General features: G+C 40.7%; 1 protein-coding gene across 3 annotated transcripts in view; it reads right to left on the bottom strand.

Moving 5' to 3' along the window:
- Window positions 1-1,661: 1,661 nt before the first annotated feature.
- The window catches only part of IPP (intracisternal A particle-promoted polypeptide), a 33,793-nt gene continuing 13,300 nt past the window's right edge, over window positions 1,662-22,154 (bottom strand). For all 3 annotated transcript variants that reach the window (XM_084786569.1, XM_084786568.1, XM_084786570.1), the window contains exons 4-9: window positions 20,105-20,260; window positions 17,234-17,401; window positions 10,900-11,037; window positions 8,592-8,714; window positions 7,386-7,606; window positions 1,662-4,993 (exon numbers count right to left, since the gene is read on the bottom strand). In XM_084786569.1, coding sequence (XP_084642695.1) covers window positions 4,769-4,993; window positions 7,386-7,606; window positions 8,592-8,714; window positions 10,900-11,037; window positions 17,234-17,401; window positions 20,105-20,260 — 1,031 coding nt within the window. In that variant the 3' untranslated portion in view covers window positions 1,662-4,768. The remainder of the gene's footprint in view (window positions 4,994-7,385; window positions 7,607-8,591; window positions 8,715-10,899; window positions 11,038-17,233; window positions 17,402-20,104; window positions 20,261-22,154) is intronic.

Raw genomic sequence — 22,154 nt, 5'->3', positions numbered from 1 at the left:
CGTTTACAACTGTTACATAAGTTATATATGTAATCACAGACATATAGTCTATTCATTCCTTCTATGAAGATATCTATCATTACAGTGACTGCTTTTGAGAGATGCTTTTAATGTTATGCTAGAACCTATTCCAGCTGTTGATTTAAAAACTAATAAAAATGTAACAGGTGTAACAGTAACAGAACTTTGATGTTCTCTGGGATTTGTTTGTTTTTCGAGACAGGGTTTCTCTGTGTAACAGCTCTGGCTGTCCTGGAACTCAGGCTCTGTAGCCCAGGCTGGCCTCGAACTCACAGAGATCCTCCTGCCCCTGCCTCCCGAGTGCTGGGATTAAAGGCGTGTGCTACCACCGCCCAGCTGTTCTCTGGGATTTTTAATGGAACATGTAGTATGTCTCTATATTTTATTCAGGTGACAGTGGAGCCAAGAAAAGACATTGTTGCTACTGATACTATTATTGGTCATATATAGATATAGATGTATATACATACATACATACATACACATTTGAACCTTTGTTTTGATTTGGTTTTTTCGAGACAGGGTTTCTCTGTGTAGCCTTGGTTGTCCTGGACTCGCTTTATAGACCAGGCTGGCCTGGAACTCACAATGATCCACCTGCCCCTGCCTACCGAGTGCTGGGATTAAAGGTGTGCATCAACTTTGGGAAAGTGTATTTACATGGTAAGTTGGTATAGAACATAAATAAATAGTAATACTGGTGCATATGTATTAATTTTTCCCCACTTGCTCAAGGTTAACACACTGTAGTAAAGTCTATCCTATGTGGGTCTGTTGGGAAACCCTGCTTCTCTGGTCATAGTGTGCCATTACCAGAAAGCCCTGAGGTCAGTGCTAAATGGGGACTCCCTTTGCCAAAGAGGCTTCCTCTTCTCTGCCTGGAAAGCCTTAGGGAAATCACAGGTCTAACTCCCTTTCTCCTGATAAGAACCTGTTCAATACCTGTAATCCCAGCACTCAGGAGGCAGGGGTAGGTGGATCTCCGTGAGTTCCAGGACAGCCAAGGCTACAGAGCAAGTTCCAGGACAGCCAAGGCTACAGAGAGAAGCCATGTGCTCGTGTGTGTGTGTGTGTGTGTGTGTGTGTGTGTGTGTGTGTGTGTGTGTGTGTGTGTGTAGAGAGAGAGCCTGTTCAACAAGCACCTGGAATTCCTGTACTCTCTCTCCATGTTAATGAGGCATCTCAGTACCTTAGCCCTTCAGCCAGTGACATCTGGCCACTCTGGACATCCCACCTCCTCTCCAATGTCTACATAACCCTGTTCACTCCGAATAAAGTTGGTCAGCCTCCCTAGAGCTGATCCCAGAAGGTCATTTCTGTTTGTACTCATGGGCCACTGAACCTTTAGTTCATAGCTTCTGTTCCCTTGTTCCTACGGAGCAGTGGCCAGTGACCTCATTTTTGGGAACTGGTGATCCAAAGAAGGTCCCATTATAATTGGTACCCATGTTACAACAGGTATCTGCCACTACATATAAAATGGACAGAGTATTTAAAAGCATACTGAAACTGCCAAACATTTTGGAGAAAAATCACTTTAAGTTCTCTGATTATATAAGCAAATGTGTACATTTCTAAAGTTAAAAACAAAACCAGGGTAATCCTATTATGGTTTGGTAATTCAAAGAAAAGAATTCAAATTCAAAGAAAAGGAAAAATAGAACTTTATTAGAACATTCTTTCAAAAACAATGTTATCACTTGAGAAATAATACAGAGATAGTTAACTTTTCAGGGGGCTTCTGAATTAATCATACCTATCCAAATACTGAATGTCTTGACATTAGATTTCTCCTAACTATAACATTTAGACTTTCAGGATATTGTATAGAAGGATACACAGCTTTCTGTCTGTGCTGTATGACTAATGTTTCACGCTGATCAAAGATTTTCTACCTAATTAAGGTGTTGCTGCTTCTAACAATACACTGAAAGACCTTAGTTTAAAAAAAAGAGAAATCAGCCAGGCGGTGGTGGCGCACACCTTTAATCCCAGCACTCAGGAGGCAGAGGGAGGTGGATCGACGTGAGTTCGAGGCCAGCCTGGTCTACAAAGTGAGTCCAGGACAGCCAAGGTTACACAGAGAAACACTGTCTCGAAAAACCAGAGAGAGAAGGGAAGGGAGAGAGGGAGAGAGAGAGGGAGAGAAAGAGGGAGAGAAAGAGGGAGAGGGAGAGAAAGAGGGAGAGAGAGAGAGAGAGAGAGAGAGAGAGAGAGAGAGAGATCATAACCTTGAGGCAGCCAGTTAAACCTAAAATATGCAAAACCTCAATGATGTGGCTCTAACTAGCAAAAGCAAAACAGTGATCATAAACTTCAGAGCTATCACAGGGCAACTGTTTATAATGATTGTCAGTGAAAACAAGCTTTAGAAGCAGTTTTAGATCCAAGGGAGTTACAACTCACAATTTTTGTCTATAAAAAAAAAAGTCACATGTACAAGTTAAATCCTTGATAAAGATCTGAAATGCTTGGGACTAGAAGTGTTTGGATTCAGAGTCCACCAGAATTTAGAAGAGTTCTGGAGCATTCATCAGCTGAGCAACCCTAGCCCTAACATCAGAAACCCAAAATTACCCAAAATGTCAAACTTTTTATTTTTATTTTTTATTTTTTGTATTGGATGTCAGCATTCAAAAACTGTGATTTCAGACTAAGGATCAAAACTATACCCACAGGGCCAAGTACGGTGGCTCATGCCTGTTATTCCAGCACTTGGAAGGCTCAAGTGGGAAGACTGTTGAGAGGTCAAAGATAACCTGCTATATACTGAGGCTCTCAAAAACAAAAACAATCAAAACCACAACAACAACAAAGCGAAAGTTGTAACTTCACTTCAGCCTTTTCCAAGGCAGGCAGTAGTGTTATACTAAGCTATTACATAGGCTTACCCAAGTCCAGGTAAACTAAACAAAGCTTGATAATCTAACAAAAGTTGTTCTTCCTAAAGCTAAACAGCTAATTCTGGTGACTATGTAGAAAATAAAGAAGACTCTCATTACATACTGTTTCTTTTCTTTTCTTTTCTTTTTTTTTTTTTTTTTTTTGAGACAGGGTTTCTCTGTGTAGCCCTGGCTGTCCTGGACTCACTTTGTAGACCAGGCTGGCCTCGAACTCACAGCGATCCGCCTGCCTCTGCCTCCCGAGTGCTGGGATTACATACTATTTCAATCAAGAACTGTCATTGAGGGGCTGGAGAGATCGGTCAGCGGTTAGGAGTGCTGGCTGCTCTTCCAGAAGACTCCACACTCCCATGGCAGTTCAAAACCAGCTGTAATGCCAGATCCCAGACAAAACTGCAGGTAACACACACATACACACACACACACACACACACACATTTTTTTTAAAAAACTGTCATCAGAGGGACTAGAGAGATGGCTCAGACGTTAAGAGCACTTGGCATTCTTTCTAAGGACCTGAGGTTCAGCTCCCAGCACAGTATCAGGCAGCTCACAGCACCTGTCACTCCAGTTTCAGGGAATATTACACCTTCTTCTGGCCTCAGCAGGCATCTGCATACACATGGGACACATACATGCACATACACACACACACATACACATCCATGTAAATAAAAGTAAGTAAACTTTTAAAAAAAGAACTTTCACCAAGAACCTATCAATTCCTTTCTTGCATTCTCATATTCAAAACAAAATATTCTCTTAGACTCTCGAAAGCGCAAGCTTACCTCTCTCATTAGCTAGATACTGCTGGGCATAGTGACGCGGGCCTTTAATCCCAGTACTCGGGAAGCAAGGGCAGACAGATCTCTCTGAGTTTCAGGCCAGCTTGGTCTACATAGAAAGTTCCACAACAGTCAGAGCTGCATAGAGAGAGACCCCATCTCAGAAAATAAAAAGGCTGGTTAGATGCTCAGAGGTTAAGAGCACTGGCTGCTCTTCCACAGGTCCTGGGTTCAATTCTCAGCAACCACGTGGTGGCTCATAACAATCTATAAAGGGGTCTGATGCCCTCTTCTGGCCTGCAGGTGTATATGCAGGCAGAACACTCAAATTTAAAAACAGACAAAAACCTAGATATTTACTATATGCCCTTTGCAATATTCTGCTATCAATAAAATATGCGGGGGTAGTGAAAACCCCTGCCACTGAGGGACAGTTTCACTGGCTTTTCTCTGTAGGTTAAATGATACCATAGAAACTACGTTCTGGACCAAATCGTGTATTATAGAAATGTTTAAACTATCTCATGGAGATTATCCTTACATTATACAGGCTTTGTTACAACTTGACTTGCACTGGAGAATCAGGTTTTACAATTAACAATCTATTGAGAACTGAATAACCTTAAGGCATAAATACTGTTTCTATTGTTGCTAAGCTTTACAAACTTTGTATGAATCTATTAATTTAAGATATATTCCATATCCATTCTAACTCAAATTTTTAGAAAAATCACCTAGGCTGGGCGGTGGTGGCGCACACCTTTAATCCCAGCACTCGGGAGGCAGAGGCAGGCGGATCGCTGTGAGTTCGAGGCCAGCCTGGTCTACAGAGTGAGTCGAGGACAGCCAAGGCTACACAGAGAAACCCTGTCTCAAAAAAACAAAACAAAAAAGAAGAAAGAAAGAAAGAAAAAGTAAAATCACTCGTCACTCATCTACCTATTCGATACATGGAATATTCGAAATAATTAGAGGGTCAAATCACAAATATATGTTTGATCTACAAAAGGTCAGAACCTACGTTTTCAAAATGTCCCTTGTGCTTTTGTGCTTTCTGCGTCATAGGACAGCAACACCCCCATCACAACGACTAGTGATCATATTACCAATTTCCGTCCAAGTATCAGAATGAGGGTTGTAAACTTCAACTGAGTCCAAGGTACCCGGGGCCAAGAAATCGTGGCTGAAAGATCGGCCTCCGGAAACATACAGGAGGCCGTTGACTGCTGCCACAGACATGCCTGCTCTGGGCACTTTCATTGGAGCAACTTCAACCCACTTTTCCTAGAAAAGTGAGAAAAGAATTAACATGAGTGGTATCATAAAATGATAATAAAATCTCGGAGAAATCATATATCCTAGACTTTACATATTTAAATTCGGACAACCCAATTAAGTAAATATATAAAACATTCTCAATGTTTGGGTAGGCATGACAAAACAGAGAGAAATAATAGTTAAACCATCTGACTATAAATTTTGATCAGGTGATGACCTAGAAGGCCTGTAGATGGGCTGGAGAGAGGTTTAAGGCACTGGTTAGCCTTGCAGAGGACGGAGGCTCAGTCCCCAGCACCTACATGGTGGCTAACAACTGTCTGCTACTCTAGTTCCAGAAAACCTAACACCCTCTTCTGCACTCTGCAGGCAGTGTATACATGTGGTGCAAGACATGCATGCAGGCAAAACATGCATACAAATGAGGTAAAAATAAAAATGATAGGTTTAAAGGAACAATTCCAGGACAGCCAAGGTTATACAGAGAAACCCTGTCTTGAAAAAAAACAAAAACAAAAACAAAAAGACAGCTGGAAAATCACATATTGGTAAATTAAGTAATATATTCAAATATATACTTATATGTTTTCATGTTATTGCTGTGGATTGGACCCAGAGACTCACAGTGGCTAAGAGTGGGTAACTACTAATTAGTTAACACTCCAAAACTAACGAGATATTTATAACAACACACTGGTCCAAATAAAAATTACTAGAGAAATTAGAAAATATTTTATGTTAGCCGGGTGGGGGTGGTGGCGCACACCTTTAATCCCAACACTTGGGGAGCAGAGGCAGGTGGATCGCTGTGAATTCAAGGACAGCCTGATCTACAAAACAAGTCCAGGGCAGTCAAGGCTGCACAGAGAAACCCTGTCTCGAAAACAAAACAAAGCAAAAAGAAACTATTTTAAGGTAAATATTAATTAGAATACCGCAAGGCCTGAAAAGATAGGTCATTCTCACTACTCTTAAAGAAGACCAAGCTTTGATTCCTAGTACCCACGTTTGACCCCCTGCAACTGTCTATAACAGAAGTTTTAAGGGATCCATTGTTCAGTGGTCTCCAAAGGCATCTACATTCATATGGTACACGCAAACTCATGCAGCCTCAACATACATACACGTACACATACATAAAAAATAAAGGTTTAGGGGCTGGAAAGATGGCTCCAAGGTTAAGAGCACTGGCTGCTCTTCCACAGGTCCTGAGTTCAATGCCCAGAAACCACATGGTGGTTCACAACTATTGATAATGAGACCTGGTGCCCTCTTCTGGCAGAACATTGTATACATAATAAATAAATCTTTAAAAAAATATTTTAAAAATTAAAACATAATCAAATATTGCATATTTGCAATTAAAGTGGTAGCTAAAGAAAATTTACAGGTCTGGCAATGTAGCAGTGTTTAGAGCACTAGCACATACAACCCAACAAAAATTGAATAAATTTAAAAACAATTTTATGCGTATTGTTGTGCCTTCTTGTATGCCTTGCATCACATGTGTGCCCAATAAAGCAAAAAGAAGAGGCTGGATGCCCTGAAGCCGGACCTACAGACAGTGGGAGCCACCACACAAGTGCTAGAAATTGAACCTAGGTTACCCCTGTAAGAACAACTAGTGTTCTTGACCACTAAGGAATCTCTCCACCCCACACCACAATTTAAAATAACATTTATAGTTATAAAAGATAAGAAAATGAGCCAGGAGTGGTGGTGCAGTTTTAATTCCAGACAGAGGCAGGAGGATTACTGTGTTTTCAAGGCCAGCCTGGTCTGCAAAGTGAGTCCAGAACATCGAAAATAGCACAGAGAAACCCTGTCTCAAAAACCTTTTTAAAAAAGAAAAGAAAAGAAAGATTTATAGTCTGTCATCTCAGTTTCTAATTTAATGAACTAGAAAAAGGCAAAAAACCAAAATACATAATAAAACAATGAAAATAGAAATAATTCAATAGAAAACAGAAAGCAATTAACAACAACAAAATAGTAATGCCAAGCCTGGCATGGTGGCACACACCTTTAATCCCAGTACTTGGGAGGCAGAGGCAGGTGGATCTCTATGAGTTGGAGACCAGCCTGGTCTACAGAGTGAGTTCCAGGACAGCCAGACCTATACAGAGAAACCCTGTCTCGAAAAAAAAAAAAAAGTAGTGATGCCTAAAGTTGATTCTTTTTTTAAAAAGAGAGAGAAGCCAGGCGTGGTGGCGCACGCCTTTAATCGCAGCACTCTGGGAGGCAGAGGCAGGAGGATCACTGTGAGTTCGAGGCCAGCCTGTTCTACAGAGTGAGTCCAGGACAGCCAAGGCTACACAGGAAAACCCCGTCTCAAAAAAACCTAAATAAATAAATTAATTAAATAAAATAAATAAACATTTGAAGTCATCCAACCTACCTCTTCAAAGGAGTACTTTTCTACAGTATGAAGAACATCCTGTGTCTCGTTCCACCCCCCAACGGAATAGATGCAGTCATTGAGTGCTGCCACCCCAAGATATGCTCTTCTGGTCCCCATGGGAGGAAGTGGAGACCAGCGCTTGGAAAGTGGATCATAAACTTCAAAAGAACGAAGCTCTAGTCCCTCGTTGTTGATTCCTCCAACTATATAAATTGAACCTGAAAAATAGGAGAGTTATGCTCGGCTTCTACTGAACAGGTATAGACCAACGACGGTGGCGCATGACTTTGATCCCAGCACAGGAGACAGAGGCAGTGCAGTCTCTCTGCGTTCAAGGCCAGCCTGGTCTACTTAGTGGGTTCCAGAACAACAGCTAGAGCTACATAGTGAGACGTATTTAAAAAGTTAATTAAGAAACAATGTTTCATACTCTTTCTCTACTTGTGGAAAAATAACCTAGGTATTGATGTGAGAGAAAATAACAATAATAGAAGAAGACACATCAAATACTTATTTTAAATAAATAGCTACTTCTGATGAAAACAAAAACCAAAAGTCCTTTACCTCCTGAGCCATCTTGTCTACCTTTCAAACTGTTTTATAAATAGCTTTACACACACACACACACACACACACACACACACACACACACACACACAACCACACTCTGCCTCCTGAGTGCTGGAATTAAAGGTATGCACCACCATACCAAGCTCACCAAAAACGACTTTTTTTTTTTTTTTTTTTGGTTTTTTTCGAGACAGGGTCTCTCTGTAGCCTTGGCTGTCCTGGACTCACTTTGTCGACCAGGACGACTTTTTTTTAAAATAAATCTTTTTTGTTGTTGTTTGGTTTTCTTTTTCTCTTTTAAATATTTATTTATCATTATGTATACAGTGCTCTGCCTGCATGTACACCTGCCCGCCAGAAGAGGGCATCAGATCACATTATAGATGGCTGTGAGCCACCATGTGGTTGCTGGGAATTGAACTCAGGACCTCTGGAAGAGCAGGCAGTGCTCTTAACCTCTGAGCTATCTCTCCAGACCCCCAAACTACTTTTTAACATAACTTCTGTATCTTCAAAATTATTATACTAATGATGGTCAATTCTAAGCAAACACACATACATATGTACATAGCAAATGATAAATACTGTATTGCTAATAACTGAACAGAAAAAAATAGTTTATAAAAGCATTACCTTGTATTTCACAGCATCCAAAGTAGTACCGTGACACTCCCATGTTGCCAACAACTTCCCATGTATTTTCATCAGGATCAAATCGTTCAATGGTGTTGCCAATCTCACCTCCAACCCACCCACCTGAAACAAAACAAAAAAATAATCATTTCTGAGACAAAGGAATCTTATTTATGACAAAGGCTTTACAAACCACCTAATTCAACTATTTCATACTACAGAGAAGTCCACATGGACCAGAGAGGTGATCTGTCCAAGTTGACATGAAAATTCAGAATATAATTATAAGTAAAGTTCAGATGTATTCATTACAGAATAAAACAAACATAGAAACAATTAGTAAATTGTATGGGAAATATGATTTTTCCTTAAACCTTTTTTATTTTTTGTCTTTGGAATAGTTGCACAACATAACCCTGGCTATTCTGGAACTCACAGAAATTTGTCCACATCTGCCTCCAGAGTGCTGGGACTGAAGGTGTGCACTAACAGTCAGGTGGTGGCGGCCCGTGACATTAAGCCCAGTACTCAGGAGGCAGATCTCTGAGTGTGAGGAAAGTCTGGTCTATACAGGATACACAGAGAAATCTTGTCTTGAAAAACCTAAAAAACAAAGACAAAAACCACTAATACACTGACCCCAAACCTTTTTTTTCTATATTTTTTTCTTTTTTCTTTCTTTTTTCTTTTTTTGACAAGGTCTCACTAATTAGACCTGGCCTTGAACTCAGAGGCATCCTCCTGCCTCTACCTCCTACACCCCACGCCTCCAAACTTATCAAGGCAAATTCTAAGCCAAATCACAGTACGTTATCTATTTAGGATGAATTTAGGGATTTCAAAAAGGCTTCTCATCCTCAAGTATCATTTTTAAAATATTCTCCAGGGTTGTTTGTTTGAGACCAGTATCACTGTGAATCCATGGCTTCCCTGACACTCACCATGCAGATCAGGCTGGCCTTGAACTCGGAAACATCTGCCTGCCTCTGCCTCCTGTCCAATTATACTTTTTTTTGTTTCTTAAGTTGGTTTATGGATTGTTTTTATTATTTATTTTATTAGCCGAGGTCATAATTACATCATCTCTTCTCTTTTCTTCCTTCAAACTCTAGCGTGTATTCCTCGATCTCTTTAAATGCATGGCCTCTTTTTTCATTAATTACTGTTACATACATATATGTACATGTATTCCTGTGTATACAAATTCCTAAATAAGTACAACCTGTTCAATCTCTATGTTACTTGTAGGTATGTGTTCAGGGCTGACCAGTTGGTATTACATAACCAACTGCTGTGCTTTTTCCTGGAGAAGACTGTTCCTCAGTTGCCTTCTAGGCTTCCCTGCATCCATGTTAGCATGTCCACTGCTGCTGTCCTAAACATGTTCGGCTCATGTATAGGCAGCCATGTTGGTAAGACTTTCTGGGGTATCTTCTGACATTCCCTAGAAGGCAGTCTCATAGCCGACTGACCTATATTTTTCCAATCTCTTCTTTTTCAATGATCACTGAGTATTAGGTGCTGGTGTTTTTGTTTTTGAGACGGGGTTTCTCTGTGTAGCCTTGGCTGTCTTAGAATTCACTGTGGCTGGGTGGTGGTGGGGCACACCTTCAACCCCAGCACTCGGGAGGCAGAGGCAGGTGGATCTCTGTGAGTTCCAGGACAGCCATGACAGCCAGAGCTGTTACACAGAAAAACCCTGTCTCAAAAAAAAAAAAAAAAAAAATCAATCTGTAGACCAGGCTGGCCTTGAACTCACAAAGATCTGTCTTCCTCTTCCTCCCAAATGCTGGGATTAAAGGTGTGTGTGCCACCACCACGTGGCCGGTGTTTTATGTTCTAAGAGAAGGTTTTAGTGTATCCCAGGCTGGCCTAGAACTTTTTGCAGTAATCCTCCAGAGTGCTGGCCCATTCTCCAATTTTTGGAGTTAAAAATATTCTCTTCACCCACGTTATCACAGCCAACACTTACAGTTATAAGCACCGGGAAGGAGAGGCAGTAGGATGGCGAGCTCAGGGATGATAAGGTAGCATTTTTAGGTAGCTACAAAATGAGACTCAAAAAATAAAAAAAAGAATTTCTACAGCTAAAAAGATACACTGTTTGTGTTTGTCTGTTTCCAAAACAAGGCCTTACTATGCAGTCCTTTCTGTCCTGGAACTTACTGTGTGAACCAGCCCAGAGATTCACCCTGCCTCTTCCATCCAGCCCTACATCTTATGTCGTCAGTAAGAACCATCTCTAAAGTTGTCAGATCCCAAGAATTTAATTAATATCAGTTGTTCTTAAATCAAACAGCATAATTACCCAGAGCATAGATAGCCCCGTAACACACGCACACGCCCAGGCCACAGCGGGGGTGGTTCATGGAAGCCACGATTGTCCACTGTTTAGTAACTGGATCGTAACACTCAGTACAGTCAAAAATCATCGAATCCTTTTCACCTGATGTGAAAAAAAGAGGTTTAGTGATGCTAACAGCATAGAATTATAACACAACATTCAGTAGCATTGGCATTTTCTGTTTTCAGAAACCAACCATTACGTCTAATTTAAAAATAGCCATTAAAATCTTTGCCTAGCAAGCAACATTTTAAATTCAAAACACTGTAATTTATTAAAGACCATTTAAGGAACAAAGGCACATGACTTTCTAACTATTTACTCTAATTCTTTTTTTTTTTTTTTTTTTTTTTTTTTGGTTTTTTGAGATAGGGTTTCTCTGTGTAGCCTTGGCTGTCCTGGACTCACTTTGTAGACCAGGCTGGCCTCGAACTCACAGCGATCCGCCTGCCTCTGCCTCCCGAGTGCTGGGATTAAAGGCGTGCACCACCACGCCTGGCTTATTTACTCTAATTCTACCACCTAAACAATTCATATAAACTTTGAGGAAATAATTTTCATCTAACAGTCTCATTACTTTTCAGGTAATAATTTGGATTTATGGCCTGGTACAATTTGAATTTTAATATAATTATAATCCATTTGTAGCAACAAACAGAAATTAAAACTTTAGAAATTATATACTCAAAAAAGAATTTTAAGAGCCAGCCGTGGTGGCACGCCCCTTTAACCCCAGCCCTAGGGAGGCAGAGACAGGTGGATCTTTGAGTTCGAGGCCACCCTTGTCTACAAAGTGAGTTCCAGGACAGCCAGGGCTACACAGAGAAACCCTGTCTCAAAACAACAACAACAACAAAATGGTTTTTTGGTTTCTCGAGACAAGGTCTCTCTGTGTAGCCTTGACTGTCCTGGACTCACTTTGTAGACCAGGCTGGCCTCGAACTCACAGCGATCCACGTGCCTCTGCCTCCCAAGTGCTGGGATTAAAGGCGTGCGCCACCACGCCCGGCTACCAACAACAAAATGTTAATGCACTATACTTAGTATCCTAGGGTAGGGGAAAGTTGTTTTCTTCGATGGTTTAAACACTGGAATATCTATACTCCAGGAAATAACCCATACCTATGTACATTCAAGTGGCTAATTAAACTCAGCAGCCATCCCACACACACCAAAACAAACCAACAAAGCAAAAGAATTAGGTAGGGATTGGTTGGGAAGAAGGAGTATGCGTACCATGCATCCGTGAAGCCTTACGCTCATACATAGACACACACACACACACACACAGACACACACACACACACACACACACACACACACACAGAGACACACACACAGACACACATACACACACACACACACATACAGACACACACACACACACAGACACACACACACACACAGACACACACACAGACACACACATGCACACAGACACACACACATGTACACAGACATACACACACACACACACACACACACACACACTCCATAAATCTCACATAGAATGACAAAGCTCCAATTGACAGAATTTATATACTGAGATATCTGGACATGATGGAACACTACTTTATTCTCAGTATTTGGGAGGTAGAACACTGTGGGTTCAAGGCATGCCTGGTCTACATATTCAGACCTTGTCCCAAAATAAATAAAGTTATTAAAATAAGCTTAGGTGCCAGGCATGGTGACACACACCTGTAACCCCAATACTCGGGTGGCAAAGGTAGGCGGATCTCTGTGCGTTTAAGGCCAGGCTGGTCTACAAAGCAAGTCCAGTACAGCCAAGGGTATACAGAGAAGCCCTGGTTTTTTTTGTTTTTTGTTTGTTTGGGTTTTTTGTTGGTTTTTTGTTTTTTTGTTTTTTGTTTTTTGTTTTTGTGTGTGTGTGTGTGTGTGTGTGTGTGTTTGTTTTTTTGTTTTTGGTTTTTCGAGACAGGGTCTGTGTTAGCCTTGGTTGTCCTGGAGTAGCTTTGTAGACCAGGCTGGACTCGAACTCACAGTGATCCACCTGCCTCTGCCTCCCAAGTGCTGGGATTAAAGGCATATGCCACCACACCCCACTGAGAAACCCTGTTTTGAAAGACCAAAATAAATAAATAAATTTAAAAAATAAACATATAAAATTCTAAACTAAGGAACATCTGAAAAAAAATGAAGGTGTTATCATGTTTATGAACTGCAAGATTCAGTGTGGAGCTGGAGAGATGGATCAACAGTTAAGAACACTTGCTGTTCTTGCAAAGGACTAGGGTTCAGTTGCCAACAGCCACAGGATGGCTCACAAGCATCCATCACTCCAGTTCCAAAGGACTCCACCCTGTGCTGACCTCCTCGGGCACTGCAAACATATGGTGCAATATATATACATATAAGCTAAACACTTACATACAAACAATAAAATAAACAAACCTTTAAAAAACTGTCAATGTAACTCTGAGAGGGAGAAAGAGACTTTAAGCAAGAAGGAAAAAAAAGAAGGGTAATGGAATACATGTGAAATAAAAACAGAGGGAGGACTACTTGGGGATGAAGGAGATCAGCAAGAAGATGGAGGAGAATACTAGAGGAGGAAGTAAAATGCCGTAATGAAATGTAACTGTACGTCAACTTAAAAAAAAATCAACTTGGGGGTCTGGAGAGATGCCTCAGTGATTAAGAGCACCATCTGCTCTTCCAGAAGTCCAGAGTTCAATCCCCAGAAACCTCATGGTGGCTCACAACCATCTATCCTACGATCTGATGCATGCAGGTGAACATGCAGATAAAGCACTCATCATATACATAAAAAGTAAGTAAATAAATCTTTTAAAAAATGAAATTGAAAACACCAATTTAAAGATGACAATTTTCCTTAAACTAATATATAGATCTAACCAATCCCATTTTTATTTTGTGATTTAGCATAACATGTATAAATTTAAATAAAAGTATATGGAAATTGGGGGGGAAAAATGATGCAACCAACCAAGAACTGTCAGAGCCTAACAGAAAAGAATCACGAGAGAAAAAGGGCTCTACCATGTGTTAAGTTGTGTTTTTCCTGTGCAGGAGTAGGAACTTTCAGAGGACAACTTTCAGGAGTTGGTTCTCTTCTTCAACAATGTGGGGAACACGGTGTCTCAGGGCTTCTTTTGATGTGATAAAACACCATGAGTATAGCAACTGGGGGAGGGAACGGGTTTAGCTGATATTACAGTTTGCAGTTTATCGCTGAGGGAAGAAGTCAGAACAGGAACCAGAAGGCAGGAGCTGATATAGAGGCCAGTGTGGTCTAGACTGTCTGAGTTCCAGGGTAGCCAGGATGGTTATAGAGAAATCCTGTCATGAAAAAAAAAAACAAAACAAAACCCAAAGACTACCTATCCTTAGAGAGTTATTTGCAAAGTTGACCCTTGGCTGGAATCTGGAAATATGGCTGATAAACAGTGAAATAAAATAATGAGTGGCTTGCTGTGCCTAAACTGTTTATATCAACAGTGTGGTTTATGCTGAACATGCTTTTCTTTTTTTTTTTTTTTTTTTTTTTGGTTTTTCGAGACAGAGTCTCTCTGTGTAGCCTTGGCTGTCCTGGACTCACTTTGTAGACCAGGCTGGCCTCGAACTCACAGCGATCCACCTGCCTCTGCCTCCCGAGTGCTGGGATTAAAGGCATGCGCCACCACGCCCGGCCCGAACATGCTTTTCATTTACTCATCTATCTATCTAGTTATTTATTTATTTTTGTTTTGTTTTGTTTTGTTTTGGAACAAGGTCTTTCTATTTAGCCCAGGCTATCCCAGATTCCCTTATGTAGACCAAGTGGCCTGCTGGGATAATCTCTTGTGCAGTGTGTAAAGGTTGTCTTTGGAAAGGCAGAGCCAGGTGGATTGCTGTTGAGTTCAAGGCCAGCCTGGTCTACAGAGTGAGTTCCAAGACAGCCAAGGCTACACAGAGAAACCGTGTCTCGAAAAACCAAAAAAAAAAAAAAAAAAAAAAAAAAAAAAAGCAAAGTTAATAATTTGTTATTTATTTATGTACACAAATAAATAATGAAGAAAGTGTGAAAAGAAAGATTCTCATACATGGATCTAACTAGGAACAATTTGCCATTCTTTGTTAAAATTTTAGCCACCACTAAGTATTTAAATTCGTCTTTATGCAATCTTTCTTTCTTTCTTTTTTTCTTTTTCTTTCTTTTTTTTTTTTTTTGCAGGGGTGTGTGTGTGTGTGTGTGTGTGTGTGTGTGTGTGTGTGTTCCAAGACAAGGTCTCTCTGTGTAGCCTTGCCTGTCCTGGACTCACTTTGTAGACCAGGCTGGCCCGGCACTCAGACAGCTGCCTGACTCGGCCTCCCTGAGTGCTGGGATCACAGGCCTGCGCCACAGTCCCTGGCTTACAATCTTTCTTTTACAGCTGGGAAAACTGAAGCAACTAAACTAGAATATGGGTATCTTGTCTGAGAAAAAAAGAAAAAAGTTGGGAAAAGATAAATACAATGAGAGAGAAGATGACAGACAGTGAGATTTTCTTGAAAAACAAAACCAGTATGTATAGAACATGGGAGTTTGTAATGAAAACTGGACTTTTTCCTTTTCTTCTTTCTTTTTTCTTTTTTATTATTATTATTATTATTATTATTATTATTATTATTATTATTATTATTATTATTATTATTATTTTGTTTTTGCTTTTTGTTTTTGAGACAGGATTTCACTGTATAGTCCTGGCTGTCATGGAACTTGCTCTGTAGACCAGGCTGGCCTTGAACTCACAGAGATCCACCTGCCTCCACTTCCTGACTCTTGGGATTAAAGGCATGAACCTCTAGACCTGGCTCTGAATTTTTCTTTTTGTAATTTTTTTTTTTAGAATTTATTTTTATTTTATGTGTGTTTGTATTTGCCTTCATGAACACCTTGAACTACATGTGTGCAGTGTCTGCAGAGGCCAGTAGAGGATGTCAGATCCTCCGGAAATGGAATTACAGAAGGTTGTTAGCCACCATGTGGATGCTGGGAACAGAACCTGGGTCTCCTGGAACAGCAGCCAGTTCTTTTAACTGCCAAGCCATCTCTTTGGTTCCTCCCTCTTTCTTTTTTCTTTTTTTTTTTTTAAAGACTTATTTCTTGATTATTATACAATGTTCTGCCTGCATGTACACCTACACACCTGGAGAGGACCCCACATCTCATTAGAGATGGCTGTGAGCCACCATGTGGTTGCTGGGAATTGAACTCAGGACCTTTGGAAGAACAGCCAGTGCTCTTAACCTCTGAGCCATCTCTCCAGCCTCCCTCCCTCTTTCTTGAGATAGGTCTCACGTATAGCCTTGGCTGGCCTTAAACTACGGGTGTGCTGAGAAAGACTTTGAACTTCTGACCTCCCACCTCTACCTCTTGAGTGTTGTGACTAGAGCCAAGTACTACCACCTGAGATTTATGTAATTAATGCTGAGATGCGAACCTGGGGCCTCCTGCATGTTAAACAAGCACCGTATCAACTAAGCTACATCTTTAGCCTCCAAAATTAGATTTTACCTTCAATAGCAAACAGGGAGCCATTCTAGAGTTGAGAATAGGACAATAAGATCAGATTCATAATGTAAGAACAGACTTCAGAGATTAAAAACAAACATCAAGATTGGCGTGTTAGGGCTGGAGAGATGTCTCAGAGGTTAAGAGCTTTTCCAAAGGTCCTGAGTTCAATTCCCACCAACCACATTATGGCTCATAACCATGTATAATGAGATCTGGTGCCCTCTTCTGGTGTGCGGGCAGAACACTGTATACATAATAAATAAATAAATCTTTAAAAAGAGACTGGGGTGTTATAATGTTGAAGTAGATCTATTTACATAAATACTAGCAGCCTGGATATAGATGTGAAAGAAAGACAGGGAGGAGGATGACTAAGGTTTTGAGGGGGTCTTTACGTCAGTGGCAGTGCTTGCCTTACTTACACGAGGCCACAGGATCAATCACACTGAAGGAACAAAACAGTATGATTACCACTTTGTTCTAACCCACTAAGTAAATCATTGTTACCATCCAGTATATGGCAAATCACGGAAAGAAAATACAGATTTTGGTGTAGACAATATAAAGTACATATTGCATATAGGTCAAGTCCAAAGAGATGGTTATTATATCTTATAAATAAATAATTTTTCATTAAAGACACCTAAGGGAGAGGGGAGAAAACAACAGTGAAGGTGATCAAAGCACATTATTTAACAGGGGAGGGGGGCACATACACAAACACAAACAATGTAGCCAAGTAGTCTAATGAGAGAAGTTAGCTATTTTTATTGTTACCTCCAATAGCGTAGACCATCCCTCCCAAAACTGCTACTCCAAGTCCACACCGAGCCTGATGAAGTGAAGATACAGTGGTCCAGTACTGGCTAAAGGTATCAAAACGTTCCACACAGCTAAGGGCTCTGCAATCACTCCATCGGCCCCCCTGCAGCCGTGTATATCCACCTAAACACAGAAAGGAAAAACACACAGCAAACCACTTATTGCTAAATATGGAGATGTTAGTAATGAAAAAAATTTAGGCCTCTGTATCTAACACTTATATAGCTTAGAAACTGTCACCTCTATAAAAATGGTATATAAAATATGTAACTCAATTATGCCAAGTCCTAGACAATTATAGCTTATATGCAATGAGAATGTTAATCTCAGTGTTTTACTACATAATCTCAGTTATAATAGAAAGCTATCTAAAATATAAGTTGGCGGAAGCCATACATGCAGAAAGGGTCAATGGCAAGCAAGTGAGCTTTTGCAATGAAAGACAGATAAAAATGTTACTTTGAACTTGTGGAGCTAAGAGATAGATAAATGGCCAGGTGTGGTGGTGCACGCCTTAAATGCCAGGACTCAGAGAGGCAGAGGCAGGAGGATCTCTGTGAGTACAAGGCTAGCAAGTGGTCTACAATATCAGTCCAGGACACTCAGGGCTACACAGAGAAACCCTGTCAGAAAAACAAGAGAGAGAGAGAGAGAGAGAGAGAGAGAGAGAGAGAGAGAGAGAGAGAGAGAGAAGTGGGGGAGGTCGGGTTTAGTCAGGTGCTAGTCTTAACGGAGGAACATGTAAACAGTAATCCTGTCATAACTCCTCAAAACTTGACCATCTTAAACCTTGCTAACTATGACATGAAAAATTTTTGCTTTGAACTTACAATGAACTTGAAGAATGAGGAGAGAGATACAATAATGTTTAGTTAGCCACAAATAATCAATAATCCTGCTGTGTAATGACTTTATAATTGCTTTTGTGGCCATGAGGTAATTTTTCTTCTGACGTACAGGACGTTGCTTTAGAGGGTATAAAAGGAACCAAGAAATAATAAATGGTGTTCACTAGACCCTGCTCCTCAGTACTTTGCTTTATCCATCAAATATGTGTCTTTCTGTCTGAATGTTTGTGTGTGTGTGTGTATGTGTGTATGTGTGTGTGTATGTGTGTGCGCGCTTGCGCGCGTGTATGCATGTATGTATGTATGTGGGACGCCCGGCACAAATACACTTTATTTTAATTTAAATTTTTTTGAAAAACAAAGGTCTTGGGCCGGGCGTAGTGGAGCATGCCTTTAATCTCAGCACTCGGGAGGTAGAGGCAGGTGGATCAATGTGAGTTCGAGGCCAGCCTGGCCTACAAAGTGAGTCCAGGACAGCCAAGGCTACACAGAGAAACCCTGTCTCGAAAAACCAAAAAACAAAAAGAAAAAAGAAAGGAAAAAGGTCTCTCTACATAGCCCTATGTACAAGCCTCAAATTCACAGAGATCCTCCTGTCTCTGCCTTCCTAGTGTGGAGACTAAAGTCTTGTAGTACCACGCCTGGCCTAAAAATTCACTTTTCTTTATTTTTCACTAGTTTAAATCTGGGAGGGATACAGCATCACACGGATTCTGGGTCCAATAGCCTTTTTTGGAAGGTTGCTTCGGAATTTGACAGGAATTGTGCCACTGTTCCCATGGACCTGAGTTGCCTTTTCCCTAGGTCACTGTGGCTTGGTTTGGCTTGCCTCCAGGGGTCAGTGTTGTTTTGTGCTTTACTCACATAGACACATCTCTGGCCTGAGTAGAGCTCAGTTTCATCTCAAGTCATAAACACCTTCAGTTTTAAGAAGAGCTGTGTGCAAGGCTGGAGAGATGGCTCAGCGGTTAAGAGCACTGACTGCTCCTCCAGAGGTCCTGAGATCAATTCCCAGCAACCGTATGGTGGCTCACAACCATCTGTAATGTGATCTGATGCCCTCTTCTGGCCTGTAGGTGTACATGCAGGTAGAGCACTGTATACATAATAAATAAATAAATCTTGAAAAAAAGAAAAGAAAAGAACTGTGTGCTCTTTGGTGGTGGAGCCCTTGCTTACAGCCAGCAAAAGTGGCCTTACACCACAGCCTCCTGGACACATTTGCCTTTTAGAACTTTTGCTGCCAGCAGGACTCTACAGGTTCCAAGATGGCAGAAAGAGTCCTCTGATACTATGGATCATGCTGCCAAGGACACTTTGGAAACTACTTATTTTATCATCCCTAATGACTACCTAAGACATTATGAACAGTTTAGTTTTGAGATATATTTCCCTTGTTTTTCATTTGAATTTAAGATTTTTTTGTTTGTTTGTTTGGTTGGTTGGTTTTTCGAGACAGGGTTTCTCTGTGTAGCCTTGGCTGTCCTGGACTCCCTTTGTAGACCAGGCTGGCCTTGAACCTACAGAGATCTGCCTGCCTCTGCCTCTGCCTCTGCCTCTGCCTCTGTGCAGCCTGATGACCTGAATTCAATCCCTCAGCCCTACAGAGTGGGAGGAGTGAACCAGTGCCCATAGACTGTCCTGTCATACACACACACACACACACACACACACACACACACACACGATGGCTCATGGATGTGCATATACACAATAAATAAACCTGTAGACAGTCATTGGAATGGTAACTAATCAGAGACCAAAGATTTAGAACATAGAATAAAATGTTGAATGAAAAGCCAGTAAGTTTTAAATGCATTCATCCTATTATGTAAATTCAATTCACTAATCTTAAGTCTAAACGTGAAATTAATTATGCTTCTTCTGATAGGTTTGCATATTAGTAATACCTGCATAGTAATAAGACCAAAAGCCCTTATCCTAAAAATGAGTTCTCTTATTTTTCAGAGCTTCTTACCTACTGCATACAGGTACTTTCTTGCTTTCTTCCGAGGTCGAACTTTAGATGTCTGCAGAAAACTACAAAACTTGTTCTCTTTGGGAGACTTGCAGACCTCACAGTACTCTTTCAGAAGTGTTTGCAGTGCAACGCGAAGGTTAAAATCAGACAGTCCTGAACAGCAGTTGAAAAGACAATGTTTTAAATGACTTTCAAATAGTACTAAAAAGACACATTTCCTCATCAGTCATAATAGCACATGCTTTAAATCCCAGCATTCAGGAGACAGAGGCAGGAGGATCTCTGTGAGTTCCAGACCAGCCTGGTCTAAATAGTGAGACCCAATCTCAAAAAAGATAAAAAAAAATAAATAAATAAAAATAAAAAAATAAAAGAGAGAGAGAGAAAGAAAGAAAGAGCCCAGCAACCAGCCAGGCATGATGGTACACGCCTTTAATCCCAGCACTTGGGAGACAGGCAAGTGGATCTCTGTTAGTTTGAGGCCAACTTGGTCTACAAAGCAAGTCCAGGACAGCCAAAACTATGGAGAAACCTTGTCTGGGGAAAAAAAAAAAGCTATAACCAAAACTGAGAAAAATACCCTTATCACTGGTGTTGAAGAGAGGGTTAAGAAGTGTAATGCTCTCACAGAGGACGCAGGTTCAGGCCCCAGGACCCATACCTGTAATTTCAGCTCAAAGGCACCCACATCCATGAGCATCCACACCCTGGAGGTACCCAGACTCACATGCACATACCCACACACAGACATATACATTAAGATAAAATAAATCCTTTAAAAAAAAAAAACCCTATCTTATTATGGAACAATGATATGTTTCTTACAATAGAAAAAACATTTAATCACTGCTAAGGAATATACTTCCCTTAAATCTATCCAAAAGTTGTTTTGTTTTGTTTTGGTGTCAGAGACACGAGGGCAAGTCATATAGGCTTTGCCTTACAAACTTCCGAAGACCTCCGACTGCCCAGCACGGTCTTTAGACATCCAGAGTAGCTGTTGAGACTTTGCTTGACAAAGTTCCAGAGATCTCTGGCTGATGACCACTGTCCTTAAATAATATTATCTGTGGTCCATGTTTAATTTTTGCCTAAAAACAACTTTAAAATCTACTTTTTCTCCTAAAACTGCCTTTTTCTCTCTCTCTACTTCTTACTTTTGAGTCCAGCCCTAATGAAATTTATACTAGAAGTTTTCCCCAGAGAGAATGTTGAAAGAAGGCATCTGGCCAAAGGCTTGAGATAAGGAGAGAGTCTTGTCAGCCAGGCAGAGACTACTTGAAAAGAAAGTTAGGACTTTGATATAACAGTACCTGGTTAGAAAAAGAGTCTGCTTTGAGAGCAATAGAAGGTGGTGTTGGAAGGTTATGCTTTACAGACATTTCACAGTAGAGGAGCCCTTGGCAGTTAGCGTAGGCTTGGACAGAGATGGCTAGCACACCTGTTGGTTTGGGATTGGAAGTAAATCAAGTTTTTCCTGTGTTAAGGATATTTAGTTTCAAGCTATGTTGCTAGGACAATGATGTAAACACAATGGGGGTAAAGGCTGGGGCGATTTATGATTAAACTTTCCCTAGTATTGTTTAAGAATTAATAATCAGGTCATGCTGACCATTGCTTGGATATTGACTGATTCTGCTATTGTAGTTATACAGAACTGTTTGTATTTCTTTGTTAGATTGTTTTCCTGCTGTGTTGATTTTTAAATGCTCTGTTGATTATAAAAGATAAAAAAAATCATCATGTGCTGGCATGGTGGCGCACATCTGTGAGTTCAAGGCCAGCCTGGTGTACGTAGTGTATCTAGCACAGCCAAGGTTACACAGAGAAACCCTGTCTCAAAAAACCAAAAGCCAAACAAACAAACAACCCCCCCCCAAAAAAATCATGATGTAATCTATAATGAAAAAATTGAACTTCACTTTATTTGTTTGTTTGGTTTGGTTTTTTTGAAACAGGGTTTCTTTGTGTTAGCCTTGGCTGTCCTGGACTCGCTTTGTAGACCAGGCTGGCCTCAAACAAACAGCAATCCACCTGCCTCTGCCTC

This window comes from Acomys minous (genome assembly GCF_964271855.1).
Source record: "Acomys minous genome assembly, chromosome: 6".
Lineage (NCBI taxonomy): Eukaryota > Metazoa > Chordata > Mammalia > Rodentia > Muridae > Acomys > Acomys minous.
Note: the sequence above shows the minus strand (reverse complement) of the source record. Positions and strands in the feature narration are given on the sequence as shown.